This window comes from Clarias gariepinus, chromosome 28 (genome assembly GCF_024256425.1).
Source record: "Clarias gariepinus isolate MV-2021 ecotype Netherlands chromosome 28, CGAR_prim_01v2, whole genome shotgun sequence".
Classification (NCBI taxonomy): Eukaryota; Metazoa; Chordata; class Actinopteri; order Siluriformes; family Clariidae; genus Clarias; species Clarias gariepinus.
In genome coordinates, this window is record NC_071127.1 from 11,698,259 (window position 1) to 11,723,599 (window position 25,341).

The following is a 25,341-nucleotide window of genomic DNA, read 5'->3' on the forward strand; positions in this document are numbered from 1 at the left end:
ACGGGGCAAAACACTGCACATGCATCATGGGCCCGGGCACTGTTATACGCGGGCTTGAGACAAGATACTCATGATGCACAGCGCGATTTGATCCGTCTCGCTAAGTTGTCCCTCTCTAAAACTTCCTCTCTTTTTTAAAGGTCACCGCAGATGGGTTTCTGCCTCTCAGGTCTTGATTAATAATAATATTAAAAAAATTTGCTAAATCTGTATCTCCGTGGACAACTCGTTGGTGTGAGTGCGCTGTATCATAAAATCCCTTAATTATGTCTGCCTGTATTAAATGAAGAAGAAGAAAAAGGGGGGAAAAGATACATCATGTTTGGTTTATGGGCATGGAGGCATATGCAGGGTGTGATGGGGTCAGTGCGCTGCAGTAAAGCCTTTATTAGGTAGAGTTGAGTTCATTACGCCAGCTGCGTATTTCCCTGCCTGCACATGTTAGATAAACCTCCAGCCATCAGGAGCCGCGTCCCAGTGCCATCACCTCCAGAGCCTGAAAGAATTGATTCGGGCAATAAAACGACAGTTCTTCTGTAATATATGGATGGCCTTTAATTTGAGAGCCCGTCAGAACCCAGAGCGGGGCTTGTTTGAGCCTTATTTACACTCCCATGATGAAGGGTCCGGGCGTATCGGCTCCGTTTTTAAAGCACCACAAGGCTCAGTAATCCTCGGAGGACTCGGGAAAAGAGTTCAGCGACCCCGCGCACTTGAGTCACAAGGACTCGATAAACAGGAATGCACATGGCAAATGAAGAGTTCCAGCAAGCTCCGAAGGCTCAGATGTGAACAAAATGCCAAGAGGAGTGGAAAGAGAATAGTGAGAAAAGTTTAGCTGTCCGAAGAACCCACGTTTGTAATTTACACTGTCGATTCAGTTCAATTACAGTCAAGTGACAAAACCGAATCCTTTTTTTTTTTTTTTTTGACCTTGCGATTTTCCATTTTAACATGTAAAATTTATTGACCCGGTTGTTAAAAGCACAGGATTTTACGTGTCAGACGAGCCCTGCACTAAGCGCTCCAGCGTTATTTATGATCTCGCAGTTAACATGCTGTTTGTTAAATCCAGTTCTAAAGGCGATTACCTTTACAAGCGCACTCATCAATCAGACCACTCGCACAGTGACCTGCAAAACGGCCTAATTAAGTTAGCCTAATTAACTTAATTAAGTGCCTCAGTCTGGCTGCTTTACTGTTGGATGGAAAATTGAAAGAGAAAATGGAGATCATTACTCATCGGCCTGGGCGCCGTTCGCTCGGCATCTTGATGTGGATGGAAAAGAATGATCCGAGTTTTTAAAAATGTACATAGTGTCATTATTACCAGCATAATGCATTTCTGTGTGTTAAGTGTTCTATGATTTCCAGTGGTAAATGTCAGCAGAAAATGAATACGATTCCATTTATGTTGAAATATTTAATTAACCTTTTTATATTTGAGCACTGAAAGCGCTACTGTACTATTGGCTGCAGTCGATCCATTCTGTGAAACAGATTCACACTTGACTGTAGGGAAGTACTGCCATTGTTTTTTCCAGTGGATCTTGTTACTACTCTGTTTATATATCTCTAGAAACAAATTGTAGTGACAGTAAGAAATGAGGTCTCTGAGTCGTGAAATAAATGAGAGAGAACCGCCATCATTTTTTATCTATAGTTATTACAAAAGCTTGATGTTCAGAGAATTAGCATTAGGATGAGTAAAACAATACTATAAGTAAGCTTTTCCATCTAAAAACTAGGTCATCCTCTAAAAAGAATGAGTCCAGACTGGTATTTACATATGATGGTCTTCTGACCATCCCACACATGTATTTTTAACATAATGTACACATCCTGATCCATCCAGATTTAATCCCGCCATTCCTGCTACAATATAACCTGCACTCTTTTAGATGAAGTTTTCCACTAGAATGTGAAACGTGGCTGTAGGGATTTGTGATCATTCAGCTACAAGAGCATTGATATCAGGCCCTGATATTGGGCGAGCAGGCCTGAGGTGCAGTCTAAAGTGTTTCCTGGGGTTCAGGTCAGAGATTTGCCGTGCTGGTCAGTTGAGTTCTTAAACATAAACCTTGGCAACCCATGTCTTTAATGACTTTATTTTGTGCACAAGGACATAGTGGTGCTGGAATAGATTTGCTTCTTAGTTTGGCTGTGAAGAAAAATGGTAATGATTTGGGATAGAATTTGTGTGCTTCCAACTTTGACAGCGTACAGTATAAATTAGGGCACAGTCTTACAATATATATATATATATATATATATATATATATATATATATATATATATATATATATGACACACAAAGCTCAAAGATTACTTACTAGAAACTTTTTCAAAACCACTTATCCAGTACAGGATTGTAGAAGGCCTGGAGCCGTTTCTGTACCAAGAGACTCTGGGCACTATGCTGGATGCACCTTGGATGGGATGCCAGCTCATGACATGGCACAAGCACCTACAGTCACTACTGTCTATGTGAAAACACCAGTTAGATTACTCTGCATGTCTTTGGACTGTGAGAGGAAACCGGAGTACCCAGAGAAAAGCCACCAAGCACGGGGAGAACATGCAAACTCCTTGCACACGTAGGACTTGAACCCCTTAACCCTGGAGCTGCGAGGCCACAGTGCTAAGTACTCTGCCACGCTGCCACCAGTCAAAGATCAGCCTAGAGCAAAAGAGTACAAAAAGCAGGTTTAAAAGCTTGTCAACAGTACATTTCAAGACATCCTCTATTTATACTGTTCTATGTGATGTAATTTCCGATCTATTAATCCTTGCATTGAATCTGGTTTTATTACCAGATATCGTAAAAGTTTAACAAAGTGGTACACAAACAGAGGGAGCCGAAATACATTCACCAAGCCGTTGTTTCTGTTCTTTAGTCGACTTTCTCTTCTGTTACCCTGTACACTCCATCTCTTTCAGACACAAGTTTTAAGACGAAATGAATAAAGTTTGCTCTAAAAGCTCTTGAAGTCAAGGGCAATAGGACTCCGGAGTCCCACAGTGGAGGGTGTTCGTCTTTTGCTTGTTGCACTCATGACCACGATGTTGACTAAAGGTTAGTGTAATTTAGAAAGGCAGTAAAGAACCTTCGGGGACCTGTCCATAGGGTGATAGCTCCGGGTTCAAACGGCGGCCCTCTGTGTTTCACTAGACACTAGGAGTTTATGAAGATGGAGGGAAAATCAATGCAGCCGCGTCACCTCTATCACTTTAACTAGGCGAGCCATACGCCTTCCTCCTCTCTCGGGGGCCAATTTGTGGAGTAAACAAGAGTGAAGGTGATGGTCCTGCCCCATTACTCAGCCCTGAATAGATTTTAATAAGCCTACAATGGTGGTCTCATATACACGGTTGTACTGAGAAATGGATCAGTCATGCGCAGGCCAAAACCTACAGCGGATCCAAGCTCGGACCAGTGGATGAAAAGTTCATGTTCTGTCTGGGACTTTACTGTTACAGTACATAGTGGCCTTCAACCGTCTGGATGTGAAGATGCGTTGCAAGAAAACAGCATACCGAGGCTCAGACATGGAGGAGAAAAGATTACAATGACTGTCCTAAATTAATTCATTCCCCCCACCTCCACCACCGCAAGCTGACTTTAACTACTTATTTATTAAATATATATATTGAAACTGCAAATGTAAGCATTATACAGTACCATGAGCAGGAGTGTATTACAGTGATTTTCATAACGGTAAAGGTGAAGGTTTTCTTAGGCATGACTGTAAGCTACTTAAAAAGGGGAAGGATGTACGAGGTGAAAGTTTCACATTTCTGTCGAGTAGTTTACTTTCTGCTGACTTTATTTAGGTGAACTTGGTGAACCTGCAAAAATAAAAAATGATGGTCCTCGGTTTTGTTAGCAGAAAGAAAACGAATGTCTTGAGGGTGTTTTAAATGCACATCCTGTTGACTTTTGGTCATATCAACAACATATAACTCATGGCACAATGATATATATAGTACATTAAGCCCAAAGATTATTAACTCACTATCCAGTACAGGATCGCAGGAGGCCTGGGGACTATCCCAGAAGACTCGGTGCATAGTCTATGGGGGCGCGTGTTTTTAGTTGATTATTACTGTAAGTAGCAGTCATGACAAAACTGTGCTTTGGTGTTTTCTTACAGTGAAGGGGTTTACTGTATATCACTATTTCTATACACTCACTGTCAGGTAATTTCAATTCTGTTTCTTTTCATAGCACTTTTAACAGTGGACATTGTCGCAAAGCATCTTTACAAGCTTCACTGCATGTTTACCTCCAAATATCAGAATGCAGGAGGAAAAGAAGTCTCTGGACTTTAGTCGTTGGTTGTTATTGCCAGGTGGGCTGGTGGGAATTTCACGCACTGCAATCGCTAGAGTTTACACTGTGAATGGTATAAAAAAGCAAAAAAAAAAAATACCTGAACAACATGAGATGTGAGCAGCAGTTCTGTGGGTTGAAGCACCATGTCGATAAGACAGATCAGAGGAGAGTGACCAGATTGGTTTGATCTGCAACGAAGCATCAAGTACCTCATATAAATTACTTTGTACAGCCGTGGTGAGCAGAAAAGCATCGCACTACAGGACTGGAAGAAGGTGTCGATGCATTGACGATGTAAATATTTTGATTGGTATGTTCATCTCCAATGATGGTGGTGCAATGAGGATTTTGCCCAAAGTGAATTGAATCAGATCATCAAACATGTGGGAATTCATTAAATGTAAACGTAATAAAAATGGTGCTCACCGAAATGGCCTGCCATTGTAGCATTTACATTGTAACTGCTTTACATGGGTATCTTATCTCTGACCTTAAAAGAATGAGATGGCAGCATAAGAATTTTTTGCAGTGAGGTTTGTCTGGTTGTTGGTCGGGATCAGTGTCTAGGAGTAGTTGCGTAATGATTTCTTGCTTCTTTTTTTTCAGACGGGAACTCAACAAATGACATGATAGAGCAAATAGATCAACACAAGCCACCCAAATTGGTATATTTACAGTACTGTGCAAAAGTCTTATGCACTTTTTTTGTGGAGGGGCGTAGAAACATTCCAAACATTAGTATTCCAGATAAAAATATTAATATCAATGTACTCCAGCTGCAATCAGGGGAGTGGTGGCTCAGACCGTTATGGCTATGGTTCTAGGTTGGTAATTTGGGGATCTGAGGATCCGGGATCGAGCCCCGCCTTTATTGGTTTCCCCACCCCATACTACCCAGCCACTGCATGTATTACCGGTCACAAGCCCGGTTAGATAAATGGGAGGGTTGTCAAGTTGTGTGCGGATCGGATGGTCCGCTGTGGCAACCCCTTGACGGGAGCCGCCGAAAGAAAGTTTAGTATTCCAGTGGAAAAACGTACTTGCGTCTTACAGGATGAACGTATCTCTGGGCCAGAAAAGAAAGCAGCATATTATGTAAAAGACCATTTTTTATTAAATAAAATAAAAAGTTTCTGAGTGTTGCATGCATTACCAAAAAAGAAACAGGTGTGACCTGTCCTATGGCAGTGTCTGGGTCTGCAGGATGTTCAGTAGAACTAAGCAGCTAATTTGCTTTGCTTAAAATAATGCACAAATTGTACCCGAGACAATATATTTTTAAGCGAAGAGTTGTCGCACCAATTATTTACTTTGTTTCATTAATTTTCTCTTTACTGCTTTTTATAGTACTCTTGAGAGGGTAGTTTTGTTTTTTTTTGTTTTTTTTTAAGATATTCTTGTTCTATAGCAGTTATTTGCATCTGCATACAACTTTTTCACAGTAGTCTAGGTAAACCGCATCATTCCAGACATAATGCTCAAAACATTGAAACTTGAGGTGGACGGCCCGCACCGTCAGAAGATCACATCAGGTTCCAAGGGTTTCTCAGCTACAAACAAGAATCTCAGACTAGCATGAATCCAAACTGGACAGTTGGGTATTTTAACATTGCAAATCAGTTTGTAACCAGTCTTCATTTGTGCATCCATTTATATTTTACCGGAAGGTTTTATTTTCCTCTTCACTCCAGCACACACATCTTCATATAGAGACACGGAGTTACGAATGCATCTGTACTGGAGGGTATCTCTCAGCTGCTATAAATCTTGTTAATGAGGGTCGGGGGACTGCTATCTGCTCGTCACGGATGAAATACACTCTTTTTCTTTCAGAATGTAAGGGTTCTTCTGGAACCTTGCGTAGTTCCTTCACAAACTCCCGCCTCCTCCAAACTTCTCAGTAGTTAAAGGGCTTTTTCACCTGTATTGTCAGCAGTGCATTCACAAGGCTTTGCTCATGCCATCATGACTGACCTTAAAATAATATTATAATAAATTAAACATTTTTCCCTTTTTTGATCTACAAATATGCTCAACTATTGAAGTAGGGATTCTTTTTTTACGAAAATGACAGTGTTCATGCTTTCATGTCACAGGGTGGATGTTGGGAGTGATGTGACTACATAGACAGTATTGTGTGTTTTTAAGAGGATCAGAACATGAACACGATAGGGTAGGTTTTACAGAATTTAGGAAAAGTATAAACAGAAGTTTAAATAACAATATTGGTATTGGAATATTGATTTTAATTAATTTTTCGATTAATTGCCCTGCCTTATTTCAACTTATATATATAATATATATATATATATATATATATATATAAAAATTAGGAGATCATTATGTGAAGATATATATATGTAAATGTTACAAAAAACTAAAAAGGATACACCTGATAATCTACATGAAAGGGAGCAATATATACCTATTTAATTTCTTAAAAAGTGGAGGGAAATATTCGTTTTTTTGATAGACCAAAAGTTAAAATACCTTTTTTTTTTTTTTTTTTTTTTAGAAAACTTGATTTAATGTTTCTATTAAAATCATAAGTTAAATATTTTATGCAACGAGGAGTACATTATGGACTATATAGTATGTGCATTTATATTTAAAAATTTTTTAACCTGCATAATTTAAAAAAATGTATTCTTGAAAGCAGGTATTACATTTAAATAGTATTAAATTCTGTAAATTCTGCTAGTTATTGTTTAATTCAGCCCATTCTGAGATCCCATTTAAGAGAGATCATCAGCATACTGTTTAAAATCCCCAGCCCTACACCATTCCCTGGCCTTTTTAAAATGTAAAATAATGAGTTTGAAGCACTTACTGTGGTCGGGGGGGAAAGCCGACAGTATGGTTACCACGTTTTTTTTTTTTATGTCTTTCTTTTTCGAAGTGTTCCAGCGCAGCAGCACATCGACGCACCATGCCACCCCCTAAAACCCAAGCATGCAGTGAACAAGGCAACCAATTTACCTGCGGAGGCTGAGCGCTTGTGTTAATTTGTGATTTAATATTATGCTCTAAATTGGAAACGGAGTGAAAGTACTTTCGCTCGCCGTTATAACCCCCCACACCACCCTCACCCCCTCCACCCCCCTCAAGTATCAGGGCTTATCAGATGTAGGCTTGTGCATTTTACTGCTGATTTAATTAGCCGTCTTCACTTAAATTCACCTCGGTATCCGTCACGCCTCACTAAAATGGAAAAAGCATTCTTGGTGGGGGGAGAGAGATAGAGAGAGTTGGGGGTGGGCGGAAGGAAAAAAGGCAGATTAATGAACGCCCTTTGTAATAAAGGGAAAAGGGGAGAGCAAATATGCACAGTCATGAAGTTTAATTGTGCTTTCTGGAGACTTGCTTTGACTGGGCCTGTAAGAACAAGGGAGAGAAATAGAGAGAGAGAGAGAGAGAGAGAGAGAAAACGAAGGAGAAGGAAAGGGAGGACAGGGCCAGAGGTGGTTCAATGTAGCGTGTAACACACAGCCTCAGCCGCCTAATGAACCGAGTGTATATGACTAAACGCTCCTGTGTCATATCCACCACTCCGACAGGAGCTTTAAATCACTCTCTCACACACATACACACTCTCTCTCTCTCTTACACTCATACATACACATTCAGTAACACTATACATCTAAGCGAAATATTTGTACACACATCTACAGCTGTAGCCAAAAGTATGAAGAAGTATGAAACATTCCGTTCTTGTTTTTTTTTTTTTTATAAACACAAAACAGGTGACGTCACTATTTAGTGTGAGCCGATCTGACTGAAGAGTTGTGCTAATTGTGGTTTAGGTAATAGATGGAGCAAAAATGTGTCAGGACTTGTGTTTCTGAAGTCAGAAAAATGGTTAAATGGTTCTGTTGCAGATTTCTGTACATGATCTTCAGAAAGCTATGACGCAGGCGTGGATTGAGTAAGTGACACAACAGTACTGCGTTTTGACTTTATGCACAGCCAGATCCGGCAGGGTTTTTTAAGAATAAAGGATTTCGTATTAAATATTGATTATCATATAGCAATTCTGTTGCATAAAATAAATTATTCTAATTACCATGAGTGTGATTGTATTCATAATTTGAGAAATGTCATAAAGACATTGAATTTAACTTTTGTTTAAAAACTTTTGCCCAACACTTCACTGTAGTCTATCTAGATACTTCTATCATATGTAATTCTGAAAGCTCCGGGGTCAATTCCCATCTCGGAGTCTGCATGTTCTCCCATGGTACTTGGTGGATTTTCTCGGGGTTCTCCGGTTTTCTCCCACAGCCCAAAGACATGCAGGATAGTGTGTGAATAAGAGTGTGTATGTGTTCCCTTTGACGGATCAGCACCCTGTCCAGGGTGAACTCTCCTGGGATAGGCTCCAGCCCCCCCGACCCTATCTACAGGATAAAGCGGTACAGTATAGACGAAGAGTGAGTGAAAGCAGTGTTTCTCCGAAATGAAATTTATTTCCCTCTGCCAGAGGTTCTAACGTAACAAAAGCAAAATTGTGACCCCAACCCACTGATTGCCTGAGAGCATCACCTATTTGATCACATCATTTGGATTAATGCTTATAAATACACCCATGAAAACAATGTGTCTAGCTTTATATTAGACCTGATACATAGGCTGTAGACTGAGAGGCATTTCATCAGTCCAGGATCTAGTAGTTATTCTATGTCTAATAATATAATAGCAAGTAAATCTTCTTTAAAAATCATTTTATGAGGAATCCTGCAGGGGCTATAGCAAGTAAATGACACGCATACATCTAGAGTCGTTATCTGTTTATGGGGTACGGATATTAGTGAGGCATGTTTACAATAAGAAGTAAGAAATGGTTTCATCTTAGTCATTATCGTCTTCATCATCATCATCATCAACGTCTTCGTCTTCATCTCTCAGTCATCTCCTGGTGTAGAAGTGAGTCAGGGTATTTGTCAAACATGAGCCTGATCTCTTTTCACTCATGCGCTCGGCTGAAATTCTGAATTATTCTATAAATAATGATTTATCAGCTGGCATTAGGACCAACTTGGTATTTACAAAAGATGGAATAAAAATCAATTAATGTATCGTGATTCTTTGTGGCAATTCACGTCAGGAATGTTACAATAAAAACTCTCTTACATTAATTTCTAATTCATATACAGTATGTCTGCATTTGAGGTGGTAATCTGTTGCTGTTCCTCTATAATCCTACAGGTGGCTCTAAACACTCTAATCACACGCTGGCAGGCAGCACAGCATCCTGTGTGGTACGAGAAAATAATTAGCTGAGTTTGTCCAGGACTGTAACAGACTTTGGGGGAAAAAAAGGATATAAAATCTGGATATTTATAAAATCGTGATACAGAATCGCAATACAAACTGAATCGGCACATACTGTAGGTAACGGTGTAATATAATATCGGTGATTCTCAGCTCTAGTATTGAAACTTAGTTTTTAAACTTAATCCATTAGTCCAATCAATCCTTTCTTTTTAATCATAAAAGGCCTAAAATTAGACTTTTGGACATTTCTAGACATTTGCCACATACGGGAATAAAACGAATCCTAGTCAGAAGTGTTGCGCTGCTATAGAAAAATAATCAACACACATATAGTGATTTTCTGTGTGTGTGTGTGTGTTCACATACTTACTTTGTAAGTCAAAGTCCATAATATTTAAAAGTGCCACACTAGCCGAGACATCAGCTCAATCATTGGACTATAAAAAAAAAAAGGTTTGATTGTTTCAATTGATGCACATTGGTGTTTAACACACTTCTCTCTGAAACAGTCCACTGTCGTCATGAGGCCTTTACACTTTAAAGTATTTACTGGTCTATAAACTCGCGAGGCAGCATGATGCTATAGTGGTTAGCGCTGTGGCCTCGCACCTCCAGGATCGTCCTGTTTCCTGATTGTTTTTCGGATCTGTTTGTACGACGAGAGCTCACCATCTTTGCCGCGTGTGGCCGTGCTTCATTTCTCTGGATGTTATGCCACTTCTTTTTTTTTTCCTCCCCCCCACACTGTGTGTTTTCATCATCGTTGCAGGACATCAATCTGTCTTCTGCAAACGCACAGCGGCACCTATCAGACAGGAGGAGGCCATAAAGCCTCTTTATCTGCGTGGAAAAAAAAAAAAACAACAACAAAAAAGCCACGTCCTGCGCACTGCACAAACACGCGCATATAAATATACACACACGCAAGGGAAGACAATAAAAGCAGAAAACACGATAAGGAAATACGTCATACTAATTAGCCAGCTGAATTCTTTGAGGACTGCGCCGGCTTGATAAAGGACGCCAAAGCTCATTAAAGCAAAAGCGGCGTCGTAAATTTGAATTCTTTTTCACCCGGCTTTAGTTTAATCCCACTTTATGAAGTTGACTGTGCATGTGTGTGTGTGTGTGTGTGTGTGTGAGAGAGAGAGGAAGGAGGGAGCGCAGCACGGTGAGGATGCAGGGCTCTCTGTCTCCAACACACTCACACACTCCACAAGGCTTTGATGCCACCTAGGGTTCAGCCTGTATGCTGTTCTTTAACTGTTATCCCTTATTCTCACCTCTCTCTCTCTCCGTCTCTCTCTCTCTGTCTCTCACTGTCCTTTTCCTAAACTTTAAATGTTGCTTTATTGCCATGACAAATATCAGCCTCTGTCTCTCTTTATCTTTTGTTTTACTTTCTTTTGTGTGAAAGTCTCTTTTTGTATCTGTTCCTTTTTCTGCCTTTTCTCATCTTTCTTGCTTTCTCTCTCTCACTCTCTCTCTCTCTCACTCTCTCTCTCTCTTTCTCTCTCTCTTTCCTTCTGCCAATCCTGCTCTTTCAGTCTCTCTCTCTCTCTCTCTCTCTCTCTCCTTTTCCTTACAATCTGTCTTTTTTCTCTGCCAATCCTGCTCTCTCTGTCAATCTCTCTCTCTGTCTCTCTTTGTCCCTCTCTGTCTCTTTGTTTCTCTTTCTCTCTGTCTCTCTTTGTCTCTCTTTTTCCTTAATGTCTTTTCCATTTTCTCCTGGTCTCTCTGTCTCTCTCTCTCTCTTACTCTGTCTTTCCTTTTCCTTACTGTGCCTGTCTTTTTTATCTGCCTAGTGATATTCTTTCATATCTAATATGTTTATGATCTTTACTGTATATACACATGTATAAATTCAGATTGATGTTATTTATATTGTAGTAAATGTTTTATAATTGCTTTGGCAACAATGTAATATTTTTGTTAACATTCATGCTAATAAAGCTTCTTCTTTTTCCATCCCGCTTACTCTGTCTGTCTGTCCCTCTTTCTCACTTGCATCTTGTTCACTCCGTCACTTTCTCTCTATGTCTAAAGAGATTACTCTCTCTCTCTCTCTCGCTCTCTCTCACTGTCCTTTTCTCTTAGTCTCCCTATTCAAAGGTTGACTTATAGGCATGACATATTTCTCTCTTTCTTGGTTTTTTTTCTTTTGTGTTGCTCTCTCTTTTTATCTTTTTTTTGCGTATCTGTCCATTTTCTCCTACCTGTCTGCCTTTTTTTACATCTCACTGCCTCATTTTCTCTCTCTCTCTCCTTTTCCTTACTGTCTGTCTTTATCTGCCTATGCTCTCTCTCTCTCTCTCTCTCTCTCTCTCTCTCTCAGCATAATGCTGTTTATTTTAATAGCATGCCTGTTTTATTTAACTCGATTATGCAGCTCCGTAACAGTATTAACAGTACTAATAAAGCGTGTGTAACAACATCTCCGTATAAATAGCAACAATCATTTTTAAAGAGGGTTTTTAATGCAGCGTGCATCTGTAAAAAAAGAAAAAAAGAAAAGAAATAAAGCACGTGGTTTTTCATTACCGTACGTGTGTAAGCATTTGCCAGAGGGCAGGAGTGTGAGTGGCAGGACGCGGTTCCTCCGCTCTTCCCCAAGGAGAGCAATGGAGATTTCCCACAATGCCGCTGCCTGTCAGGGCGTCTGAGATGGCTCTGCCTCGCAGAGGAAATGTCATCCTGTCTGGGAAAGAAAAAAAAAGGAAAAAAAAAAACGAGAGAGAGAGAGACATTCTCGATCTTATATAAAAAGAGATTTGAAACCGAAGGCGTATCGAATGACACCTGCAATTTTTTTGACAAAATATCCGCAGCTTTCAGACAGAAATGACTGTTTAGCATAAAAATCACTTAACACCTCAAGTGTGGAGAAGAGCAGTGTGCTTCCAGTGTGACAAGAACATTTCATTTTACATTCAGGAGAAAGAGGACCGTCAGAAGTGATACTTAATATGTGTACGATGAACGCCTCAGATTTCTGAAAAACGTACAAACATTACGACAGTTTGATAAAAAGAAAGCAAGAGCTGAAAATGGAGAGTTTAAAAGAGAGCAGAATGGCATGATTAGTTTTTATTTGTTCAACATACTAAACAAAACGCCCCCAAAGTGAAGCACATGAACTTACCCAAAAGAACTACAGTAAGCGGAAATTCTTGTCTAAATCAAATGACGATGACTTCCTAAAACCCCCCTATTCACAAGTTACGTACGGAACGTATTTACAAAGAGCAAATAACCGAAACTAGAAAGGGCAAATCAAAAAAAAAAAAAAAAAAAACTCGAACACAGAATGTCAAATACAGAGGGGACATCGGGACCGTAGTCAGAAAGGCCAAGCAGGGGGTCGTACACAGGATGTCTACGACAATCAACACCGCAAAGTACAGTAGTTATCCTCATACTCTGTCCAACCAATCACGGGGCAGGAGGCGGGCACAATAGGTGTAGCGTGAGTGACCAGCTACCGGATTGCTGGGACACGGTGCGACGGTGACTAGACCCAAAATAGAGGAAGTGGAGCAGCCATCCCGTCACTGACCAGAAACTGATATACACAAGGTTGTGACCCAGTAAACAGGTCAAGTAATAGGCCTATATATTTTTTTTGTTTGTTTGTTTGTTACTTACAGGATGGCAGGATATTAAAGATAATTAAGGCAAATACATAACAAAAATCATACACTTTGCTTTTATATGTCTACTGTATACAGTATGTCCATCTGCCCTATAGCTTTTTTTTTTTTCATTTCAAGATTGTGAAATGTTACTTTTTATTTATCCATTGTTTATTTCTTTTGTTTCTTTCTTTTTTGTTTCTAGTTCTTTGGTACTTTTAGCCTTTTTTCTTTCTTTTTATTCACTCTCTTTGGTTCATTTATTATTTCATTCGGTTTCTCATTTTTTCTACTTTTTTCTTCATTTTTTTTTATTCTTTTCCTTTCATTTTCATTCTTTTTTTATATATTTTTTTATTTCTTTTTCATTTTCATTCTTTTTCTTCTTTTATTTATTTTTTCTTTCATTTCATTCTTCTTTCTTTTTTCATTCATTCTTTTTTATTTTTTAATTTCATTCTATTACTTTATTATGCTTTTTTCTTATTAGGTTAGCACTGTGTGCTGTGCTGTGTTCAGAACAATACTTTATAGGCAACCAAAATAACAGACTGATTTATCAGATAAACGAATGAGTCATTTAATTGCTGTCCGCTAGCTGACTTTATACCTGTGACTTTGGTACATTAATATAATGAAGTTTCAGAGCTGTAATTTTGTAAAAATAATGTAAAAATTGTTAAATGTAAAAATAATCTTGTATTATTTGCCAATGAAATTGACACAGAATCCGAATAGAAAGTCCACATACTGTAATACACTGAGCTTAATCAGAACTAAAACACTTAGGCATGGTCGGTCTTATAGGAAAATAATCGGCAGTGTGATGCAGCGAGTAGAGTTAATGTTACCACGCAGCATTGTTTAGTTTCCAATAACACACTTTTGCATTACTTTCAGTACAGCACTTGTGCATTTTATCCATTTAATGTTGTAGAACAAAGGCAAGACAGGGTCGTTACTGTCATTCCCTCACCAGCCTTTCTCTCTCTCTCTCATATCTCATATTCAATGTAAAGTCATCTACTCTATACTGCTGTTTATTGTCCCGCCTCACCTCATAGTCAAAGCGCTCGGAAACCAGAAACAGGCGAAGATTAAACACTGTTTTCTTTCCTGCCGTCTGATTCCTCTTAACTGTCTCACGTTTCTGAACAGCTTTGCTGCATTTTATGCGGTCCTGCCAGCGGCAGCCGTGTCTCAGCTGTAACTCAGCAACCCAAACGAGTCATCTTCTGTCCCCTGGAGGACAAACGATGGGAGGAGGGACGCTCGGTAGAGCCCGCAAATCAGTCCCCCAAATGTCCAGTGGCACTTCCCCAGGGACACGCTCTAAATCAAACACACACAAAAAAAAAAGACTAGAAGGAAGATATGGAAAAAAAGGAGGGGTGCTTTAGTCTAAGTAAGACATTTAGCATGAGGTGGTTTCTCATTTAAGCACCGAGCGGCCATGGCGATAACGTATGGCGCCGCGGGTAATTGGAAAATTGGCAGGCTTGTCAGAGAGATTTGGTGGATGGCACGGGGCAGATCAGGCACTTGCGCGCTCACGAGGTGCGAATTTATATCTGCCCAAGGGCCAGCGGCGACAAAGTGTCCAGAGTTCAGGAGGAAAGAGGCGCATTTTTCATAAACGGCCTTGCCCGTATATCAAAAAGTTCGCTCCAGACAGACTCAGCGACATAGCCGGATGAAGCAAAAATAAAAAGCCTGTGCAGTCTGTTAAACGAATTTCCCTCTTCTGCAGGTTCGAAGATTTGAATTATGTTGTCATAGAGAGTTTGACGGTCCTCTATCAAGGCCATACGCCATCCGCTAACACTTTATATAAAGCCTGGATTCATAAATCACTGGGATAACTGTGCTTGTTAGTCCTGTTTATTTGGTATCAGTGCTTTATAGACTCAAGTAATGCCTCTTAAAGCTCCACTAAAGTGCGTTGACGGACTTGTATAGTGTGTGTGTGTGTGTGTGTGTGTGTGTGTTATGGATGCTAGGCTTGGGGTAGTCCGGTGGTTACGTTTTAAAAGGTTGCGGACCGCTTCAGCAATACAATATAATACATATATCGTCGACTTGAGTAAGAGTCCCAGTGCTGTAGTAGTAATTCATGTCAAAATAATCACAAGTTAGCCTAAAAATTCTTTCTAGATTATTTAACCAGCGATCTCCCTGGTTAGCTATTAAGCTACACATTGTTTCAGACATTATCCTAAGCCTTCAGAAATCATATCATGATTTGTGAATCATGAAGAGTGTAAGCATTATCGACAGGATTATTAGGGATTTTAGCACTGAAAGGCTCACGCCGCGTGTTAGCCGAGCTTTATACGACCAGTGTACGGACGGTATCAGGCTGAAAATAACACATCGACAAAATAATCAAGGAGACAGTCCATCACAGATAAGGAAAGTCGAAGTTTCCTAAGGGGAGGTGTTTTGTGTGTGTGTGTGTGTGTGTACGTGCGTGTCATACATCGGCCCTTCCAGGGTAGGACGAGGGCAGCGTGTGGTTGGGAATAGGTAATCACACATGGCTGGCTGTAGATGTGTGTATTAACCCCAGGAAGAGGGGATAATTGCATCTGTCAGACTCATTTAACTGTCGAGATGGCCGTCGTTTTCTATTTGCGTCCTCCTCTAAATCTTGGCGAGCTTTAAGTGACTCGAGCATGATGACCACGCGCTGTTGTATCTTGTGAGGATTTGTTGCTCGGCTGAGGTTGAAAAAGATGGCATATTGATTTACAAAAAAAAAAAAAAAAGAAGAAGAGAAAGAAAGAGAAAGGAATGCATAATATGGGCTGAGGGAAATACTTTTACCGTTTGTGGTTTGAATAGTGCAGCAGAGAGAAATTATTATCTGGGTTTTGCTTCTTTGTGGTTTGTTTTATCTCGTAGTAATTTGTGATGCAAAACATTAAAATACAAATAAAATTCTTTTATTTTTTTAAATATCTTAATATTTAAATTAATTACATTCGGTTAAAACGTGGTATTGGTGCTTGAAAGTGTCTCATCTAGGTGAAAAAAGTGACTTTTTAGATAGGATCATGTAACACCATGCTTATCAATACTTAATGCTTCGTATCTCCTAAACCATACCTCATTTTTGGTAAATATGCATACACATTTAAAGTTTTATTAGATAGATAAGATACATTTGCTAAAAACAATTTCATGCCCTTTTACAGTATGTCTGTAGTGTCCGTAACGTTTTTGAATTCAAATCTTTCAATTATCTTTACCATCATTCAGATGAAACTTGGCCAGTTAAGATTTCACATGGAAAGACATAAACCTGAAAAATATATTATTCTAAACTGCAAAATTGTTACGTTTACAACATGAATTTGACATGGTTACAGACACTACGGATTTTTTGCATCTTGAGTGATACAAACCTGAAACCCTGACGAGGAACAAGAGAAGTGTTAAATCTAACATTTTACTGCTTGTGCAATCCTTTTCTGCAGAGAAAACATTTTAAAAAGTGAATTGATTATCGATGTTACCTATATAGGGTATTAGACGTGGTTTAATCTCAGCCAAGACAAACAAACATTCACATTATTTAAGAACTTAAAATGTGATCTAATTGTGTGGGAAAGTGGGCGGGACTTCCATGGGATGTCAGTTATTATTGAACAGTTTAAAAAACCTTTTCAAATTTAAATTATTCTACATTCACATCTCGATAATAATGACATCATTGCACATAAAATAACTGCTTTTTCTACTTCTGTTCAGGAGGAAGAGGAAGCACGTGAAGCTGAAGAGGAATGCGTGAAAGAGGAAACAGCTGAGCAGGAGATCCCGAACTGAATTACCTCACCGTCACTCTGTTGACACTGTCAGTGCTGACACCTTTATTTAATTTTTTTTTCCTGTGCCAAATTATTATTATTATTTTTTATTTTTTGTTTTTACACATGATCCCAATTAGCACATGGAGCCATTTTGTTAAGCAGTGTGACCCAGGATCATTTACATAAGACCTAGCTCTAACTATATACTTTAAGTTATTGCACTGACATTTCTTTTTTTTTTTCAAACCCATCTACCAGTTTGTATCTGTGAACAAATCATGAACTGACATGAAGATCAATGGATTAAAATCAATTTATTTTCCTACACTAAACAACCCGAACCCAAGCTGAATGTGAACATATGTTGTGTGATATATTATCATACTATACCAATGTCTTGCTCAAAATACCATTTGTTTTGTTTATTTTTTTGTACAGAGAGAAATGTACTACTGTTAAGTATTCTTTATTCTCAAGATTCACGTTTGCGTTTAAGTGTTATTTTATTTTTATCCATCCACATGTACGAGCTCTAGAGTGAGCACCCGGGGGAGTGGTTAGGAATACTCAGATATCAGAGCAAACACTATTTTTACATACTTATATGAAATGCTAGGTGTCCTACACAGGAGGCATCATAAATTTATAAATTCCTGCTTTCACCTGACTGTGTTGATGATTTACAGAAATGCTTTGCCTGCCAAAAGAGTTTACACAAGAGTCTGTATTTAGGTACTTTGTAAATGTGTAATTCTTAATAAACAACAATAAAAAAAAAAGAAAAAGGTCATCTTTAATGCTAAACCTTCTGATGCAAGGATTTCCAATTCAACTGAATGCACAAACGACTAAAAACTACGCCAAAAATTCAGGTATTAAAATAAAATTGACATTTTTCTACTTTTTTATTCAGGGTGGGAAACAAAGTCAAACATTTCTAATTTGCAGATATTATCCACTCAATACTCACCCTTTCCATTTCTCAATCCTTATATAATAGATCTTACAATAGAAAAGGATCTGTACATTTTACCTGTCTTTGTGAATGTTTATTAGATTTATTCACATAATTTGCTATAAAAATATTTGTACACAGTCATTTTAAAAGTAACTCAATCTGGAATTATCTGTCCTGGACGCTGCTTCATTCTTGGAGCAGTGTCGTTCCCACCCCAATGGGCCTCTACTGGCAGTTGTTGCAGTTCCAGTGTTTGACCACTAGTTGTAATAAAATCTCCATCCATTCATAAATCCATCCTAATATTATCTATACCTCCTATCCTGTCAAGGGGACTGGAGCTTAGGAAACATAGGGCATGGTACACTGTGGATCCCAGCACAGGGCACAAACATACAATATAATATGTATGGCAATTTGGAAACACCATTTGGCCTACACTGTATGTCTTTGTACGTATGTAGGAGGAAACCGGTGTACCCTATGAAAACCCACCAAGTTTGGGAGAGAGCATGGAAAATCCACACACACAGAGAGCGAATAAAAATACTTCAACCACAGAAACACTGCTAAATGAATCTGAGCAAATCAGTGGAACATTTATTTTTCATCAGTGGTCACTCAAATTGGGTGATTAGTATTTCAAAAGAATTTAAAATGTATTCAGATGTAAATGCCGACTATTTGGACAGCTGATATATAGCCTCAATAGATGCCATTTGTGTTCCACTGATATTACGATGGGTATTCAAATCAAACCAGGACTTGTGATGAAATTTCTTGTCAGTGAAGGCATTAAAACTGACATTTACAGCCTTCAAGCACAGTATGGTGATGAGCCTCAGCCGCAGTAAAACGTTTGCGGCTCATTGAATTTGTTCTCGTGAACATTCAGCAAGTAGAATGCCTGATCCTTGAAAAGCGATCCTTGTCGCCAAATCACGTAGAAGATGTACCCATCATACATGAAATCATTCACAAACACCACTTGTGCATTACAGGAACTAAGCTGGGAGTTATTGACATCCTGTGTACAGACCTGACCTTGCTCCATGTCATTTCCACATATTTGGGCCATTAAAGGAGTTCCTGGAAGGCCAGCGTTTTTAACGTGAGGCAGGCAGTTTAATGTTTGACCTTTGCGTACAGTAGAGAAGAGAAAGAATTTGTAAAGATTCTACAGACAATTGTGAGTTTTATACTGTAGGTTCTGATGTTTAAAAAAAAAAAAAACATGTTGTATCTTCAATTTATGAGAATTAATTTATCGTGGAATTCTAAATGCTAATGCAGACCACTAGACCTTACTCAACTACAATGACCGTCAGTGACCTAATATTTATTGACCTGACACTTTATTGAAAATTAACTAGGCAGTATTTAATGGCTATAGAACTTCTTGTACTACTGGAGCTCCACCCCATGATGCACCACCCTATTTTGCACTTGTGTGAATGCGTGGTTTAGACCAGAATTTTCCATGAAACAGACCTCATAAATGGCCTCCAAAAAGTCCAGATCTCACTCCATGTAGAAATGTAAAGATTTGCTTTATTTTTCCTATGTAATAAATTACATAATAATAAAAAATGATACATTGCGTTATGTTTTAATAGATCTGTATTAGAAATATTTTATGACACTGCATTGATAAAACCTACTCCATAATTATATTTTAGATTGGAATTTTAAAGTAATGTTTTTGCTGCTGTTCTGTCTCAGCATTGAGTGTACATTTTTTTTTTTTTCATTTCCCCCCATCCGTCTTAAGATACCTAACTGACGCTAATGTAGTGAGGGGTGTAATTTTCATTTGTTTCAATGCAACCATTAATTTGCCCATTTTTTCCAGGCCATGTAGAAGGGGAACCCCTGTAAGGCCACTGAACCATGAAAGACATTATCTGGAGGGCTCTGTTACTCTAGAGTAGGATGAATGCCAGCGATTGATCTGCTTGGATGAGGTTTCAGCGGTTCCTGAGACCCCCTGCAGCCCTGTTGCAGCTTGCTTCTCAGCATGCCATGCAAGGAGGATGTCATTAGTGCTGTGAGAACAGCTAAGGGCATGCTAATGTAGGAGTGGCCTGAAGACCCTGGAATGCACCCTTGCTCTGAATATCAAATAGGTTTTTAATAATAAGCACACACTCCTGAGCAGACCAGAGCTCTATGAAACACACAATCTTGTTAAAAGGCTTTTTAGCTGAAGATGGCAAAATTTGAAAATATATCTGTATGTTTATGTGCATACTGATAGATTTCTCAAAATAGCTGGTTTTTGCAATTTATCATGAAATACAATCAAAATTAAGGGGCTTTATGGCTGGGCTATTCACCTGGCAGACTGCCAGCTAAATGCAACCTGTTTAATCAAATAAGATTGATTCTATGATCAATTCTGGTTACCAATAAATAAAAAAAGATAAATTCCACATGAATGCACCATGAATATGCAATTAAATGTGAAAGACAGAAAAGAGTAACTAGTTGTCTACCCAGACATGAACAATGTGCCTCCAGGCCACTAGAGGGCACTGAATATTGATTACTTCTTTATTATTTATTTCCATTTCCTGTCTACAAAACATTTAAAATACATGGACTCAGATCACATTGTAATGCCTGATGGAATGTGCTTTCAATTCTAAAAAGATTGCTTTATATGTGTTACTTTTTAAAAATTTGAAGATGAATGAGTCTCTGTCCGCTGAGTTTTGATAAGCTTTAAAGAAAAGTCAGAAGAGCCCCAGTCAAATCTCAAGCATATTTTAATCCTCTCTGTCCAAGATTTCTACATTATTATCCCCAAATGTGTGACCTTTGTCCCATCTTTAACAGCTAGAGGTCAGGAAGAGGGCAGCACTAGAAGCCCTTTCACAAAGCATACAGTATGAACACAATTGACATGAACATCAAGTTTACCAGAGAAGACATCAAGGACAACTGCCGTTCCTGGACTGTGCAGTTCTCATGGGGAATGATGGAAAACAAAATGTTTTTAACATGTAGCTAATTGAGAATATTTGAGATTTGTTTAGATAAGCCTAGTTTAACTTAGAAACTCATTTCCTAACACTAGCGCGTTGAAGACGTCTGTTTCACAGCATGTGAAGTCGTTGATGAGCACGCAGAAGCTTGAGCTAAAAACAAGACTTTTTATTACATATGTTTAAATACTCACATTCACTTAAAAATAATATGTAATTCTGTTTTCCCACCTTTAAAAAAAAAAATATTAAAGAAACATCGGAAAATTTTCACCTATTTTCAAACTAACACAATAGTCATAAAAAGTGCACTCTGGAGGGTATTTGTTATAATTCATTTAGCTGTAGGTGACACATTGTACATAAATGAAATGAATTGTGGTATGTTAGATTACATAGCATTTATCTAGTGAAATAACTTTTCCACTCATATACAGTGATCTAAAAAACTTTTATAATATTTCTTAAGATAAATCAGAAAAAGGATTTATAATACAGGACTTCTGAGAAATTAGTTACTTTACTTGTGGGGGCTGTTTTAGGAAAAAATGCTGCATCACTGATTATCTTCTGGACAACTGTCAAGTCAGCAGTCTTCTCTAATGCATGTACTGAAATACTTTAAATAATTCACTCAATCTCGAAATGAAATTTTCCAATATTATAAGATGCTAATTTTTTTTTTTTTTTTTGCAAGCTTTAATCTTTATCATTAAATAAAAAAAGCTTTAAATATTTTACTTTAATCAAAGTGTTTCACTTTGATTCATTCATTCATTCATTCATGTTCTACACCGTTTGTCCTGTTTAGGGTCACAGGGGACCTGGAGTCTATCCCAACTGGAGCCTCGAGTTCAACTTTGTCCACAAGGCAGGGTACAACCTGGACAGGGTGCTATTCTGTTGCAGGCCGCATACACGCACTGCAGGCAACTTGGGAACGGCAGTTAGCTTAATCTGCATGTCTTTGGACTGCGGGTGGAAACCGGAAAACCCAGAGGAAACCCACCAAGCACTGGGAGAACATGCAAACCCAAGGAAGAAATCGAGCCTGGACCCTGGAGGTCCAGTGTTGCACACAGACATTTTACATGAAAGTACGAAAGGCAATGAATTTAATATTCATATTTTTGAGATGCACTGTATAATACTGTAATAAACAAAAACATACTATAACCTAGCGATTCTTTGATTCAAGGTTATTCTGCCATCAAATATTGATCTCTAAAACACTCAAAGCAAAAAAGAAACACATACCAGGGAAGACCCAGTGTTCCTCTGTAACATTTACTACATGTTCCATATGTCTTTAAGATCATTTTGTCAATGTGACAGTAGGACTGTCATCATCTTTTATGTCAGTTATCATGTCAAAAGTGTCCTACAGGCTAAATTCTGTTTGCCGATGTTTGCAAAGGTATTTTCATTATAGGTGTGTCACAGGCGTACCCAAATAAATGGACAGTAGGCAGCTTCATTATCAACCTTTATGTCATGCTGTGAGTGTCAAGGCAGCACAAGGGCTTAGTGGTTAACACTGGACCTTTAGAGTCATGGAGCTTGTATGTATGTTCTTCACATGCTTGGTGGGTTTTACATGCTTTTCCAAGCACTCTGGCTTCCTCCCACATTCCAAAGTCATACAGATTAGGCAAATTGGCGTTCCCAAATTGCCCGTAGGGTGTGTGTGTGTATGTATCCTGCCTCATCCTAGAATAGGCTCCAGCCGCCCTGCAACCCTGTATACAGGATAAAGATAATGAGTAAGTGAGTGAGTGTAACAGTTTAGTAAGTGAGAAATGCCACCTAAAAAAAAAAACAGCCAGTCCTTAGGATCTATACATGGACGGAGCTATGGGTAAACCTTTAGCTCATAATAGATTTTATATTCATACTTTGTAACATGTTTATTTATAAAATTATTTAAATTAATGCACTTAGTTTATGCACATTTTTTATGGTTTTTATTCTAGTTAATCATATTCAAGAAAACTCACACCATGCACCCAGGTATCTCAAAGTTTAAGTATATAACGTAAAGCCATGAGTTTCTATATCCAAAATAATAGACTTTACCATGCATGCTCACACAGCACGTGTACATTTCCTTAGACTGGTTTAATTCCTTTATTCCCATTATGATTTCTAGGTCTTTTTTTCCATGCATTTCATCTTCCTTTTAATGTTTTGCCCCCATGACACATTTTTCTCGTGTTCCTCATGCATTTTTCTTTTCATTATCGTTTTGGCACCTACCTATGCATAGTGCCCCAATGTGCCGAGTAAGTGAGTGATGCATAGTGCCCCAATATACCAGATCCCATTTTTAAGCTTCTGCCTATGGTATATCACAGCTTAGCGATATAAAAAAAAACAAAAAAAAAACATTGCACTCCTGTGATTTTGTTATTGAAGGTTAAAAAATAAACATTCTCAGATTTTTTATCATGTTTACACAAAGTTGTAGGCAGGTAAAAAGAAACAGAGTGGTCCAATTAGTCTCATCCTATCATGCTCCAGCACTAATATCTGATGCCCAATACTGTACTATACTCTACTCTACTATATTATACTATACCACATTATACAATAGGGGCTCAGGAGTAGTGGTCAAGGCATTGAACTACGGTTCGGAAGATCCCAGGTTCAAACCCCACAACCACCAAGTTGCCACTGTTGGGCCCTTGAGCAAGGCCCTTAACCCTCAACTGCTCAGATGTGTAATGAGATAAAAATGTAAGTCGCTCTGGATAAGAGCGTCTGCCAAATGACTAAATGTAAATGTAAATGTAAATACAACAATAGGCTACACCATGCTAAGCAATGCTGTGCTGTTCTATTCTATATTAAGCCACACTACACCATCTTAAACTGTACATTACTATACCATACCATACTATGTCATGCTATTCTATACTATAATAATATCCCATGATATACAGAGTGGGTGAAAATAAATTCCATTTTTTTTATACAAATTAATTATGCATGTACTTTATTACATAGAAAAATGAAAGCAAATCGGGTAAGCAAAGGCCGGGGATGGAATTTACAGACTTCTGAAAAAAGTCATTTGGGATACTGCTGAGAACCTCTTAAATCTGTGCCTTCAAGTCCTCCAGTGTGTGGGTCATTGTCCTGTACACCTCCTCCTTTGCATATCCCTCATTAAGTGAGATCTGGACTTATTGGAGACCTTTCATGAGGTCTGCATCGTCCCAGCCAAGGTCCTGGAAAATGCTGCTTCAACCACACATGGGGAGGCGCTCTAGTGATACAAGAAGTTCTATAGCCATTAAATATTGCGTAGTTAAGTTTTACTCACTCTATATTAAACTGTGGTATATCTCAACTTTGGAAAGTGATAGAAAAAAGAAAACTCTAAACTTCTGTGTTTGTTGTCCCTAACATTTGATACATGTTAAATTATTCACCTGCCAAAAAATGTTAGAAGGTTAGTTATTTTCTGATTTTCACTAACTTTACACTGTTTTATGCTATGATGCTTCAAAGCTGAGCACTGAATGTCTGTGTTGTACTATACTCTACCCTGTTATATTATACTGCAATCCACTATACAACAATAGTCTACACTATGATAAACAATAGTATACTATAGTACTATATTACTCCACACTAAATTGTGCTATACTTCACTACACTATACTATACCATACCATACCATACCTGATCACATTGCACAATCCCAAAGCACTGTATATTATGCTATTGTATAGCTCTTTAGGCAGAGCCAGTCAAAACACAAACACAGAGAGGCAAGAGTCATGAGAAATGTGTGCTTTTATTTGAAAATAAATCAGGAGGTGATTTGCTGCCAGCCACAGTTAGTTAAGGAGCTCCGCCTCTTTGATTTGTACAGCAGAGCTGGCCTTGGTGCTAAATGTGTTGTTTTTGCTTTCAGTTTCTTGGGCGAATAAGGAGCGGGCAGGTGTAAAGAAATGCAGTTATACTATACCATATTAGAGTATACTATACAGTAAAGTACCACACTGTACAATATTTTAATGAAATAGTTCACATTAATATGCTTTTCTATATAACTAGATGTATGGGGTCAGTGGTGGCTCAGTGGTTGTGAAGTTGGACTACAGATCAGAAGGTTCTGGGTTCAAAGCCAAGCACCACCAAGTTGCCACTCTTGGGCCCTTGAGCAAAACACTTAATCCTCAATTGCTAAGATGGGAAAACAAAGTTAAAATGTAAATTGCTCTGTCTAAGGGCATCTGCCAAGTGCAAATACTATACTGCACTATACTATAGTATATCTCAGCTTTGGAAAATGATGAAACATAACTAATCCCACTCCCATGTTTCCTGAACT

At 38.5% G+C, this 25,341-nt stretch overlaps 1 protein-coding gene across 2 annotated transcripts in view; it reads left to right on the forward strand.

Annotated features, from left to right (window-relative positions):
- phf14 (PHD finger protein 14) overlaps positions 1-17,816 on the forward strand; it is a 104,514-nt gene extending 86,698 nt beyond the window's left edge. For both annotated transcript variants that reach the window (XM_053490099.1, XM_053490100.1), the window contains exon 18: positions 16,996-17,816. In XM_053490099.1, coding sequence (XP_053346074.1) covers positions 16,996-17,070 — 75 coding nt within the window. In that variant the 3' untranslated portion in view covers positions 17,071-17,816. The remainder of the gene's footprint in view (positions 1-16,995) is intronic.
- Positions 17,817-25,341: the final 7,525 nt, after the last annotated feature.